General features: G+C 39.6%; 1 protein-coding gene across 1 annotated transcript; it reads right to left on the bottom strand.

The window, feature by feature from the left end:
- Positions 1–4,084: 4,084 nt before the first annotated feature.
- On the bottom strand, positions 4,085–10,178 carry tmem182b (transmembrane protein 182b). The gene is made up of 6 exons (XM_060918048.1): positions 10,132–10,178; positions 9,944–10,020; positions 5,611–5,734; positions 5,368–5,466; positions 4,982–5,119; positions 4,085–4,368 (listed from the first exon to the last, which is right to left on the bottom strand). Exons 1-6 carry the CDS (start codon positions 10,160–10,162, stop codon positions 4,085–4,087), a joined length of 753 nt encoding a protein of 250 aa, XP_060774031.1. The 5' UTR covers positions 10,163–10,178.
- Positions 10,179–14,064: the final 3,886 nt, after the last annotated feature.

Genomic DNA, 14,064 nt, shown 5'->3' with positions numbered 1-14,064 from the left:
AGGGATGGCGAAAACTAAAAAAAAATCTTGACCGACCACCGAGCCTCATTAGCCGGTTAAAGTCGGTTAACCTATGAGTTTAAACAGGGATGCAAACAGCGGATGCGCCTTTTTCACAGCTGAATCACGCAGATCTGATTTTTTTTTGGGGGGGGGGGGGGCGTTGGAGTGTCTGAATAATTTCATCAGAGTAAATTCTGTATTAAAATTACTAAATAAGCAACATAGGAAGTATTAGTATGAGAAGAAGACAGTGAATTGGAAAGCTGCGCACATTTGCGCAGCTTCCGCGCAAGCGTGCGCAGCTTTCTGAGTTACTGTTTTTCAGACAAAAACATACATATTTACAACCCTGTCATTATCTGGAACTGAGTTTAGATTTCGAACATTCTTAAGATAAAACGTCCCATAAAGAGACTATCTCTTTATGATAAACGTCTTAATGCCACTTACCCGTGAGGTTATCAAGTAGACATTCTTCTTCAGGACCTTCCAGTGGTATAGTTGAGATATCCATCCCGCAACAAAATATTTATAAGCTTCCAGGCTCTTGTGAGCTTTGAGGGCTTTGCCAGTGTAACACGATTCACGATTAACGAGAAAATTGTAAATGTCGTGGTAGGCCAGATCGGGCAAATCGCCGGCACCGCAGCTCCGAATTTCCCTGAACAAGGATTGCGGCAAGTTGTACGGATCTGCAATCCCCAACCTGGAACACTTTTCCACGTAACGCTGTCTCACATCACCTTCAAGATGCTGAACAAACTTAGACAAGTAATCGCGCGATGTAGATGGGGTATTTTCCGAATTTTCTTGTGGATTACTCCCTGGATCCATTACACTCGCGCAAGGTAAACAATCCTGAAGCTGTCCAATATGGCAGAGTAGGCGGAGTAAACACGAACGGGTCACGTGACTGCACAGCCTCTATACTGAAGTTCTAACCTTCAGCCCCTCTCTGACACCATGGGGGGTTTTGAGATGTATGCAAACAGCCTTGACTCCCCTGATAGCCAAGGACATCAGGATACTGCTGTACTTGGATGTCTGGATCCTATTTGCCACTACCAACATCATATCACAGTGCTTGGTCTCATGGCAAACTCAGAACAGAACTTCTTAACACCTAAACAGTCCATACAATTAATTGGCATGAAGCTAGATTCATTGATAATACTAGCCACTCTTTCACCCTTTCAGCCATTATTAGGCTTTCCAAATCAGGTTTAGCAAGGTCACAATACACAGTACCAATTTCTTTTGAAGATACTCGGACTGTTGACCATCAGTGGCAGTGGTAATCCCACTGAGCTTGCTCGAGCAACAAGCTTTTTAGAAGTGGGTTATCAGCCTACATCTGGACTTCAAACACTACATTTAGAGTCATGTCCTTGTTTCAGGAAAAGAGACATAGCCTCTAGGTTGCTGGAGACACAAAACCTTTCTAACAAACACAATCCAGTTGGGAGGAGTGCCCCAGTGGAAAGATATAATCACCACGGACGCTTTGTTTACTGACACAGGCACACAAAGGGGCTTTCCAGTTGTTGGTTTTTTTTAACTGGTTCTAAGATGTTACCAAATATTTATCTAATCAGCAATGGGGTGGCAGTCAAATATATTAATCATTAGAGTGGCATGAGGTTGGATAGCTCTCTCCATCTTTAATGGATGCTCCTTGGGTAGGATTACTGACTGTTACGTTCACAGAAAGCAACCCATCAACCTGGGATGGAAAGTACACTGGTGCAATGGATGTACAGTACATCCAGGAGAATTGTATTAGCTCCCAAGTAGTGGCCTCCCAGATCCAATAAAGGTGCAAGTGGATCTTCACCAATGTTAAGACTTTAGGTGCCTTGAGGTCCCACTGTTGTTTTCACTAGTGTTCAGAACAACCTAGGTGCTTCTTTCTCAAGTCAGGTCAGCTGTACCTATGGTTTTGTCTTTTCAGAATGAATCACAAATACTCCTGAAGACAAGCAGCCATTGTACTTGAGCTTTGTATGACACCTTAAGTGGAAGCTGTTCCATGAATGAACTCATATAGGCTGGATCTAGTGAACAGCTGAAATAGAAAATTAGTTGTGTATGAAAACTGCCAGAGTTCATTACCATTTGAAAACTAGTGCCACCCACAGAAGGTTCCAGGGAAAGATGGCTGTATGACAGTTGTATTTGATTCAAATGCTGTGTCATAAGTTTTGGCTTTCCTGAATGGTCTCAGTTCTTGGAAGATATCCAGATGATTCTCACTGCATCTACCACCACATGTATTATTCTGTCCAGCTCTAGAATGATGTCTCTAGAAAGAGACACACTTGCAAATGAAGAAGCGTGATATTTTGTCACTGTTTTTTCTAAAGCGTATTTTTTGCTCATTCATCAAACCTACACGAAAGCAAATAAATCACAATATTGCCTCTTTTTTAATATTAACATGTTTTCACATTGTTTTTACCTTTAAAATTATGATAATGTAGTCAGAAATATGTGACTGCTGTGAGTATTAGTATAATAGGAGATATTGATTGACAGTGATTCCAGCTAAGTGTTTCTGCATTCCACTCTGAATGATGAACAAACCTCAAGTTCATTTCCTGTAAATGAATGTGTAGTTTGAAAGGGAAAAACACGAAACTGAGTTGCAATTCATATCACTAAGACTGGTGCTCACGCAACATGAATTTTAGAAAAAAAAATTCTGGTATTTGTTGAATCACATGAAATGATTTGATATATAGATGTGGCAGTTTGGTTTATCTCTAAATCCTATTGCATACAACTGTTATTGACTTAATCAGATTCTTACTGGATACATAAACTAAGCACATTTGTTCCTTTTTTTGAATACAGTGTAATAGAAATAACAGCCTGAGCTTTTTTTTCTTCTCATTTTGCAATACTAAAGCAATACTGCACCCTGGTGGAAGGTTATTGTAACCAAAATAGGCTCTGGAGGTCTAGTCCACACGTTATGTTTGTGTCAGACTGTCTCATATCTTGCCACGTAAGCGGCATGTGGGTCAAACACCAAGAAATAAGGCGTATTTTGGCCAAAATTAAAGTCCTGTGATGTACACAACATATGTGTGCCGTTACTGTGGAGTATCTGGGGTTTTTATGGGGTTCAAAGGACGTAAAGTTATGGTGTACTGAGGTGTGTGCATGGCATATGATGCATTGCTGCAGCGTAACCATTTCATTGGCGTGGCATTTCATTCTTACGTGTTGCGTTGCTGCTGCGTACCTGCAGCGTATCTGCGGCGTTCACAGGTGGGTATAAAAGGGGATCCCCATGCTGCGTTCGTTGTCATTCATCACAGTCAAGAAAGCATCATGCCAGCGAAGAAGTCAGGGCCCAAGAAGGGCAAGGGAAGAGGGAAGACATCAGCCACATTCACCCAGCCAGCCCTGGAGCCACCTTCATCAGACACATCAACTAAAGGGTTCACAGGGTGTAATAGGTGTTCGAGCAACGTTCCCGCTGCATCACTGCTGCGTAGCTTTATTTTTACAGCGTACACGTGATGTATGTGTGATGTATCAAAGCTGCTACATATGTGCTACGGATTTTTAAGTGCGAACTTAAAAATACGCTGCTGTCTGGCGTACAAGATCGTGTTATGCATCCTAGAGTATTAGCTACGTAAGCTGGCAATGCTGTGACGTTCCTTTCTTATTGCCATGTATCCTGATATGCTGTACATACACAAGGCTAAAATGCCAATGTGTGACACAAGCATTAGATGCTCAGTTTTTAGTTACCCTATGCTTGTGGTTGTCCTCTACATTTTTTTTTTTAATTTAAATTTTAAATTGCCCCTAGGGGACAAATAAAGTGTTTTGAATTTGAATTGAGTTTGAAATTTGTCCACTCTACTCCATATTTCTGACTATCTTCTCAGTCAAACTGAACCACAACAACACTACCGTTTAAATGTCCTCATACAGAGGTATGATAAATTATAGAATCTCACTACAAGTCATTTTAAATGAAAGTTCCCTTCAGTGTGAATATCAGTAGTGTAAACCCGTAGAAATGTATAATTGTCCTTGTTGTTCAGCGAATGGCCGTTTTTTACTATTCAAGCATGCTTGCTTCCCAGTCCTTCTTTACAGATGTGGGCTTGTTTGTTGCATTTGCTGACACTGTTCCTGAGGCAGTCTGTGTGAGCAAAAGGAAGATGCCACAGAGGATGCTGAAGAAGCAGGCAGGGGGTGCCAACATAAAGGATGGCCCATAGTACAGATTGAGGTACAGGTTCGGGCACATGGAGGACCTGCGCTCGAGGATGTAACGTTCCAAAGAGCCTGAGACCTGCACCCATACTGCAAATGTCACCACCACGACCAAAAGCAAGATTCCTAAAGACATGGAAAGACATTTTAGATATTATCCTCAATTTTGTGGAATTGATGAGAGGAAGATGATGAAAGTGGTATTGAAACAATAATTGTTTAAGCATGTGCTAATTTTCACATCACAGTAATACCTGATACTTTTAGCATGGTTTTCAATGTTATCTTAATATTGTAAAAATCCAATTCGATAATAAGATCCAGACACATATTGGTCTGATATTGATAGCTAGTATCAGATTGGTGTTTACTTATTTTTTGCATACATTTGTAAAGGGCATTGGTTCTGTCTACCATGTCAACATATCCTCATCTTCATGTGGTGAACAAAATTAAGCAATTACCTGTTTTATACAAATTTGGTTGGAACTAAGCTAACTTAGAAGATGAAGTGAACAGGAATAACAATATAAGTGCCCAGTATTGTACAACTGATTATCAGCGCATGCTGAATGCAAACAAATTTGCAAGCAAAACTGAATACACTATTGTATCTACAATCCTGCGTATAAAGGAAGGAAGGAAAGAAACAGAGCTGATGAAAGATTGCAAAACAGCAGGTATGCTAAATGAAGACGGAAGCAAAACAGAATGCATTATTAGCCAGGAGTATGTTTACCACCAGTTATGAAAAGAGCACCTCCAGCTTCATAAAGGCGGCGGTTAGCTCTTGGGATGCCACAGATGGTGACAAACACACCAATCATAACCGTGGTGAATCCCAGGACAGACATAATGCACCAAAAAGTCCTGTGTACTGGAAAAACATATTAGATATAAATGTAAATATTTGATGGATATCCATCAGCTTTGCAAGCAAAGTGCTTCAGAGGCTAAATTAGCTGTGTAAAATGTTTTCCAAAATGATTTTATACAGTGCAGGATATTACTGAAATCACATATGTTCCTGGATTATGTTTTATTTTGATATGACAACAATGGCTATAAAGCTACTTTGACTCATGTGCCTGCAGCTTCAGATATACTTTTTAGTGAAATTCTCACATGTAGTTGTATCTGTGTTTAAATTGCTTCTTCTTTTCTCTAGTAGAGGATCATGGGAAAGGTAGACAGGCATACAAATCTTCTCTGTTGGTTGGTTGGCTGTTAGAAAAGGCATATAGCATGAAAGTTGCTTGATGTCTTGTGCATCACTAACACTTCATGCAGATTACAACATGCAGTAAGGTAAAGTCTAAGATCATTGTACTGGTATTTCAGGTACAAGTTCTCAGTATGGTCACTTACTGATCCAAAAATCCAGTATGCTTTCCTCTTCTCTGTCTTTTCTATAGGAACATCTCCAAAAAATGCCTTCATGGTAGAACAAAACTGTGCTTTTAGCATCATTTGGATCTTCTTTTAGGCCATCCTTCATATTTTAAACAGAAAACAGTAATCTGTAACAAAAATCTGCTTATTTCTTTTGATAAAATTAAGTGCACAAGTAAAAAAAAAAAAACATTAAAAGTACACAACTGAACTGGGTTGAGAGTTAAATCTCACACACTAGTGAAGTTTCTTGAAGTCTGCCAATTAATTTCCGACACTTCTGATATTTTGAAACAGTAGAGACTCAGTACAAGGCAGGCAGTAGACAACAAGGCTAAATGATAATCCAAAGAGAAATCCAAAAACACCAGAAATATTTAAAAAAAAAAAACATAAAAGGCAGTCAGCAATAAAAAGGTGAGAACTTAGACAAAGGGAATGGCAAGACTTCACGACGAATGGATATGTATGAACTGTATAAATACTCTAAAACCAGAAAGTTATTGTCTTCCAATATTGTCTATTATTATACATACAGGACACTTTTTTGATGGAATAAAAACATGTATTCTATTCCCTTCTTGCAGGTTTCATTAATTTGGTTTGATAGCATGCAATATTGTTAGCATATCACTTATCCTACATGTATTATGTCACTCTACCCAATGGAGAATGAGCAGTGAATATGGTTTACGATATTGCATGGTTGTCAAGACAACATGACGTCACATGTTGGAGCTGATGCAAATATTCACGGAGAAAGTTTTCTGCTGCACCTGCATTTCTTTGTTCACTGGGGAAGAGAAAGATGCATTGAACACCCAAAAGGCTACCAAAACTTCATTAGATATTCTTCACACAGATTTAAAAGCAATGGCGAACCGTTACTATTAGAGCTGGGACTTGAGCTCAGCCAAAACTTAGCCAGACACCAAAAAAGCAACAGGACAAAGGATTTTGCAGGGAATTAGTGGCAGGCTGCCAGGCAGCTCCACTGTGTGTAGTTATCAATGTTGATTTTAAAAGTAACTAAGTAAATTACATAGGGAAATGAATACTTAAGTCTAAGTGAAAAATACTGTAGTGAGTGTGCGTGGAAGAAGACTCTGGAGACAGAAATCTTAGTTTCTCAGTCGTTAGCCTGTGCTACTTGCTCTCGATAGCACTGGCTTGACTGGTTTATTAGCATCGCTAACACTACTGATGAACGCCACACCGGCTGGAAGGTGACTGCACTGCTGCGCTGACAGTGCTGACTCGTGGTTAAGCCAGCATAGGGCCATACATTTTTGGTACCTCCCACTATAACTCAAAATCTGATTGGTTAATTCATGTCATTTCTACATAAACATACACTGCCATGGCCTTCTGTCCCAGAAATGAAGTCCTAACCAATGAGTGAGCCAGCTCTAAGCTCTTCTCAGCCTAGAGACAAAAAACAAAAAAATCTCATTGGATAACTCAAGTTTAATGTTTTCAGGACAGTAGCCCTTTCATTTCTGAAGCAAATTTGCTAGAAAATGAGGCCAAATTAGAATTAGAAGAGAATAATTATAATGAAAGTATGAAAGAAATTAAAGAATGAAAGAAATTAAATATAACATTTGAAATGCTGATATGTTCAGGCTTTCTCTGAAGATCTAGAAGGCCCTGATGGTTCCCCTCTGTTTACAAGAGAAAACATACCAACAGATATTGAAAAACTGGAAAAGAGAGTGTGTATGTATAATAAGAATAATAATATTGGCTGGCGTTTTTTTTTATGGTATATCAGATATATTCCATTCAGCTAGAACTCATCTTCAACTCATTCAATATCATGCTAGATGAATGGAATATATCTGATAGACCACTCCATGCCAGCCAATATTATTTAAATATCTATTGTATTGTATAGTATTTTCCAAGTCTAGATTTTTAAATGATACTTTCAGTTGCCAGTTCATTCGGCACTACCATATATGATGCTCTTGTTCACTGTAGCCTGTAATCTTTTGCAATGCAATCATCTATCATGTCTGCAAAATGTCAGCACCAATGAGCTCGATTTAGTGATATCACTAAAACAAATAGTGTATAGAAAGAGATAAGCTATATCAAATGTACACCTACAAAGTGCATTAAGAAGGTAGGTGTGTCTAATAAATTGACCCGTAAGTGAATGATAATGTGTATATTTAAAAAAAATAGAGCGGCAGCTACAATTATCCACACCTTAACAATCTTTTGGCCATTGCAAAAGTAGAAAAGACTTTCAGTACGTAAATTGCACATGAATAATTACTCAGACTTCCACTGGAAAAAAAAAGAGTTGCTTCCTGATTACTTAGCATATCAGCTCATGTGACACTGTTCCACAAATATTGACACCTTTGTCCGTAGTTATCGACACCGTTCCACAATTATCGGCACCCAGATGATTATTTATAATTTAAAAAAAAATCGGTATGCGGTATTAAGTTAACAAAACATAGTTTTTATTTAAAATTTGTTTTACATAGACTTATACTTAGTACAAAATATCTTTTATATAAATATATCGATGTCTGTGCTTATGGAAATGAGGAAGTAATTCTAGGGTTTGTAAACAAATGAACTGATAATGTTTAACCTGTGACAGAAAATCTTCTTGTTCCACTTTCTGTCCACTTTCTAAGTATTTTCGTAGATCACAGTTTGTTAATCATTCGTTGTTGTTTGTATTAATTTCTAGTTTTGCAGTTTACCAATAAATTTCAACAGGCAGTTGACATTGTAATAAATTTCAACAGGCAGTTGACATTGTAACCACATGGAAATCCAGGTCAAAGGTCACATGTCATTCCTCAAACCAAAATATAAAATGTATACTGATATTGTAATATGTGGTGGATATTTACAACAAACTGCAAAAAAATATTTTCTGAATGGAATAGAAAAATCTGAATATTTCAAGCATGTAATTTTTTATATGCTAGGAATTTAATTCTGGTCTTATTCTATTTATTGCAGTAGGATTCCAAATACTCTATAAGCATTCCATTCTGTTATGAATCAGAAAAAAGTATTATTATAAATCACAGCACTTTTACTTTTTTAAAGTACTTCATCTACTTCAACAATGTTACACAAAGATTGATCCATAACACCTGTAAATGTCACTTAATTCCACAGGGTGTCGATAATGGTGGACACCGGTGAACATGATCACCATTATCGAAACATCATGTGACTTTGCAAATGCGCGTTTAGATATAAAATGGCAGCTGTCAAATGAAAGAGTAAGAAACGAAGTAGGTTTCGACAAGGATATCATGAAATATTGCTGAATATGATAAGTAAAAACATGTCCATGATCTTTCCACCATGCCTACCTGCAACGATAACGTCTGGGTTTTTCTCAGCTTGCTGATCGTGCTAAAAGAAATTCCATCTCAGGTAATGAGCTGTGTCATCAGATGACAAGATCAAAGAGGGGTCTTCCGGTTGATTAATTAACCAATAATAACTGTTGTAACTGAAACTCACCTTTGTAAAATTGTTTTTTATTGGTAAATCTGAAAAGGTGTCAATAATTATGGACTGTCGATAATTGTAGCCGCTACTCTAGTTAGAAAATGGGCCGACAAAAACTTGTGGAACCTTTGTGGCAACATAAACAACCAGAGCATAGTGGAAAAGATGGTAAGACTGACAACCTGGAATGTTTTTGCAATGAATTTTTTTTTTTTTTTGTTCTGTACACATGGATCATTTGGTACAGACATGTGGGGTACCTGCTGAATTCCAACCACTCTTTCATTGTCATTTTTGTCAAGTCTTAAAAAACACAAGGAATTGCCATGTCCATGCGTAACCTACTGTACTTGTGTGTGTGTGTGTGTGTGTGTGTGTGTGTGTGTGTGTGTGTGTGTGTGTGTGTGGAAAATGCTACAGCAACTAGTTTAATTCAGTTTTGATCACAGTAATTCAGGCACAAAGTACAGTAATTCAGGCACAAAGTACATTTAACACTATAGACTAAGAAGTTAATAATGAGGATAAGTTGAAGGAGGCTTTAAGTATTATCAGTAATAATGGTTTAAATGAAGTTTTGCACTGATATGAAGCAGACTAGTTCATCTCTGGTCTAATAACAGCAACACACACACACACACACACACACACACACACACACACACACACACACACACACACAGCTGTTCCAGGATCTCAAATACAGTTACTTTCCACTTTCTAATTCCCAAGCTTATTGTTAAATATTGTTTAGTGTCTTTTATTGGCATAATACTTTCTTCTATGAAATACTATGCAGACACTTTGTTCTTACCTTTCTAATGACTGTCCGTAGTTCTTCTGTGTTTTTGTCCTCTTGATTACAAGTCTCCAAGGATAAGAGCCAGTAGTCTGTACCAAGAGAAAGCAGAAAAAACAAGGAGCCCAGTGCTCCACAGAAGCAAGCCATAAACTGAAGAACTGCTAACTGCATAACGAAAGAACTTGGACACAGTTACCTACTATAGCTAGACTTCTTTCTGCCTTCCATCATCTCTGTCCATTTCTCATGTCTGAGGAGTGCAATGAAAGCTTCAGATAACGTTTCAGTTGTAACCCTCCTCGTTATTTTTGGTCCCCTCGTTACATACCCCACAAATCCCACCCCAGTTTAAAACTGAAGTCTGCTACAAAAATAACAACTAAAGAAAGGAAGCAATGGACACACATGACATATGGGGTGGTGCATTCCTCATGGTGGGGGATATATAAGGATACTGGGTGCTGGAGATGAGGTCATGGCAATCATTTTAGAATCTGGCACCGAAAGCTATTATTAATAATCATTTTCTGTTATAAGACCTGAGTCAGGGATGGCACAGTGGTGCAATGGTTAGCACTGTTGCCTCACAGTAAGAAGGTTCTGGCTTCAAGCCCAGTGGCCAATGGGGGCCTTTCTGTGTGGAGTTTGCATGTTCTTCCCATGTCTGTGTGGGTTTCCTCTGCATGCTCCAGTTTCCCCCACAGTCCAAAGACATGCAGGTTAGACTAATTGGTGGCTCTAAATTGACTGTAGGTGTGAATGTAAGTGTGAATTGTTGTTTGTCTCTATGTGTCAGCCCTGCGATGATCTGGTGACTTGTCCAGGATGTACCCCACCTCTCACCCATAGTCAGCTGGGATAGGCTCTAGCTTGCCTGTGACCCTCTACAGGATAAGCAGCTACAGATAATAGATGGACCTGAGGCAGCATGTACATCAGAAGACTTTTTCTGTAACACTGTATATAAAAGTCAAAGTCCTTCCCATGCCAGGACCTGGTCTTCCCAGGTAGTCTCATGTCCCAGTACTAACCAGGCCCTTAAGGCACACTGGGCAGCACCGATCACCATTTCTATAAACCTCAGCCTCTCGCCTATTACATAGCTAGGGTTACATTGCGGGCCAGTCCTCTGGTAACCACGAGAGCTTGATTCCCTACAGTACTGTATTGTGGCATGACTCACCAGATGGCAGTAGGTACCATTTTTATGATGGTATGACCTGACCATGAGTAGAACTCATGAGCTTACAGTTGAGTGGGTGACACACTAACCACTAGCCCAGTTCATGGTGATACAATGTGGTGACACAGCAAGAAGCTTCTGGGTTTGAACCTTGTGGCTGACTGGGGCCTTTCTGGGCTGAGTTTGCATGTTCTCCCTATGCCTATGGAGATTAGGTCGATATGCAGATTAGGTCGACTGGCTACACCAAATTGCCCATAGGTGTGAATGTGAGTGTGAATTGTTGTTCATCTCTGTGGATTGGCAACCTGCCTGGGGTGTACCCTGCCTCTTGCACAAAGCTAGCTGAGATTGGCTCCAGCTCCTCCATAATCCTGATGGGAGCGGTGCTCCCATTGCCACTGAACTCTCCAACCACGAATTCCTGCAAGCAGGTTTGTTTCAGGCGATGTAGTTTTTGCACTGCAACTATTGCATCCTCTCCTGTTCATCACCTGAATCCAGTGGCAAGCGTTGCAAGATGACCAGAGGTAACTCAAACGCAGTGGGATAAATGCAGTGGGATAAGTTGCATGTTGGAAAGCAACAGTACTTCCTAACAACCCACAGCTATGTTAGGAAGATAGGGGTTTTGCCAGAGCTCTGTTTGTTCACCCTGCTGCAAGGCCAGGCTATCCAGGATGCACCTGTCAGAATTACTGAGGAGGAGGAGATGGCTTTGGGGTGTGAAAGGTGATCAGACTTGATGGGGCTTATATGATGCCCACCAAGCCTGACAAGATAGTATCTGCGCAGCAAGATGGTTTCCACAAGTTACGTATCACACCCCACTTACACCCCTCGATCCAGTTCTGCTCAAGGCCATGTGCATCAGCTGCTGGCCTCGCCACCCACACTTGCACTATCCACCAGTAGTCTTCGTCAAAATTACGACGTGACATCCATGATAGATAATGGATGGATAATATAGTGGATATAAAAATCTACTGTTAAAATTCCGGGTCTTTGTGATATAAAAAATATGAAATCAAGATAAATCATGTCAGATCTTTTTTCCATCTTTAATGTGATATAGCAACCAATAAAATTCAAGTGAAAAACAAATAGAAACTTTTTAGAAAAAAGAAAAGCTTACAATAATCTGGTTGTATAAGTGCGTACACCCTTTTATAATGGGGCATGTAACTGCACAGAGTTATCCAATCACACTCAAACTCATATTCAAAAGTAATTATCATACACTTGTCATCAGTGACATGATTCTGATTAACCCCAAAGAAACATCAGCTGTTTCTGTAGGATTTTCTTATTTTCATCTGACTGCTAAAGCCAGCAAAGAGCTTACAAAGCATGTACATGATCTGTAGAGGAGTACAAAAGAATATCCAAGACATTAGATGGACCAGTGTAACACCATGAAGGCCATCATCAACAAAGGAAAAGTCTGGGGCACCCCAATGGCATTACCAAGAACAGGACATCTCTCCAAAATTGAGCAAAGGACAAAAAGGAAGCTTGTCAAGGAGGCTTCAAAGAGATCTAACACAAGATTAAAGGAGATGCAGTAATCTCTGGAAAGTATTCATCACTTTCTTCATATGACAACAATTTCTTGTATTCTTCACATGTCTCTGGTATGGGGTAGGAAGCCCTTTATTGCACCAAAACCCCAAGAAATCTCACTCACTTCTTCCAGCTTGTCCCACTTACATGTGTGGGGTCACTGCCATGTGGACCCTATTGATCCACATGTCATATTAATTGAAACATAGTTTTACACCAGATGTCCTTCCTGCCACAACCCTCCCATTTCTGGGCTTGGGAAACAACCATTCACACACACAAACATACCTATGGACAATTTACAGCAGCCAGTTAACCTAACTGTATGTCTTTGGGGGTAGCCAGAGCACCCAGAGGAAATCCACGCAGAGACAGGGAGAACATGCAAACTCCACACAGAAAAACCCCCACCAGCCACTGGTTTCGAACCCATCACCTTCTGTGAGGCTACAGTGCTAACCACTACACCACCACGCTGCCCCCAAACCCCAAGAATCCTGAGATACAGTATCTTTTTTTTTAATTCTTGCAAGAATCTGGATCATATCTGGAATTTTTTTTGACAATGCCATGATCAAAGTGTACCAAATATGGATTTCATTATATACCGGTATGGGTCACAGTTTGAAATACCCAGGGAAAATCACTTCTGTATTCTGGGGTATTTTGCACAGTGCTTTCTCATGAAGGGGAAAAAACATCCAAGCCCACCTACATTTTGCCAAACATGAGACAAATTATCTTGTGGTCTGACACCAAGGTAGAACTTTTGGGGCATAAAGATACATTTGGCATAAAACAAGTCATCTTAGCACCCCTCCCCCTAAAAAAAAACATACCCACAGTGATGGTGATGGCAGCATAACTCCAAATACACTACCAATCAATTTTGGCACAAAACCTGCAGGCTTCTGTTAGAAAGCAGAAGATGAAGGAAACATTTCACCTTCCAGCACAATAGCAGCCCAAATTCCAAGTCAACAAAGTCTTCAGAAGAAGTAAAAGAAGAAGACCAAAGTTTTGCAATGGCCTAGTCAGAACCCAGACCTAAATCTTATCTTATCAAAACCTGTGGAATGACTTGAAGAATGCTGTGTGCAGGAGATCGCCATGCAATGTAATAGATCTGGAGCATTTTTGCAAGGAAGAGTGGAATACAGTTACTAAATCAAGATGTGCTAAGTTGTTAGATTCTTGCCCAAAAAAGACTCATTTCTGTATTACAAGCAAAAGGTGCTTTAACAAAGTATTAGTCAAGGGTGTGCACACTTATGCAAGCAAGTCATTGTAAGGTTTTGTTTTGTTTTTTGCCACAGTTCTAAAGCTTGGTTATTTTGAGTGTGACCATACTCATCTGACCTTTCTCATCAATAACATGTTTCAACAC

This window comes from Neoarius graeffei, chromosome 4 (genome assembly GCF_027579695.1).
Source record: "Neoarius graeffei isolate fNeoGra1 chromosome 4, fNeoGra1.pri, whole genome shotgun sequence".
NCBI classification, from domain to species: Eukaryota; Metazoa; Chordata; class Actinopteri; order Siluriformes; family Ariidae; genus Neoarius; species Neoarius graeffei.
Note: the sequence above shows the minus strand (reverse complement) of the source record. Positions and strands in the feature narration are given on the sequence as shown.

Coding starts and splice junctions, on each gene's coding strand:
- tmem182b (XM_060918048.1), bottom strand. CDS start 10,162: ATGATGGAAGGCAGAAAGAAGTCTAGCTATA. Junction 5,735..9,943: donor TACGGACAGTCATTAGAAAG/GTAAGAACAAAG, acceptor TAAAATATGAAG/GATGGCCTAAAAGAAGATCC. Junction 5,467..5,610: donor CATACTGGATTTTTGGATCA/GTAAGTGACCAT, acceptor CTTTTCTAACAG/CCAACCAACCAACAGAGAAG.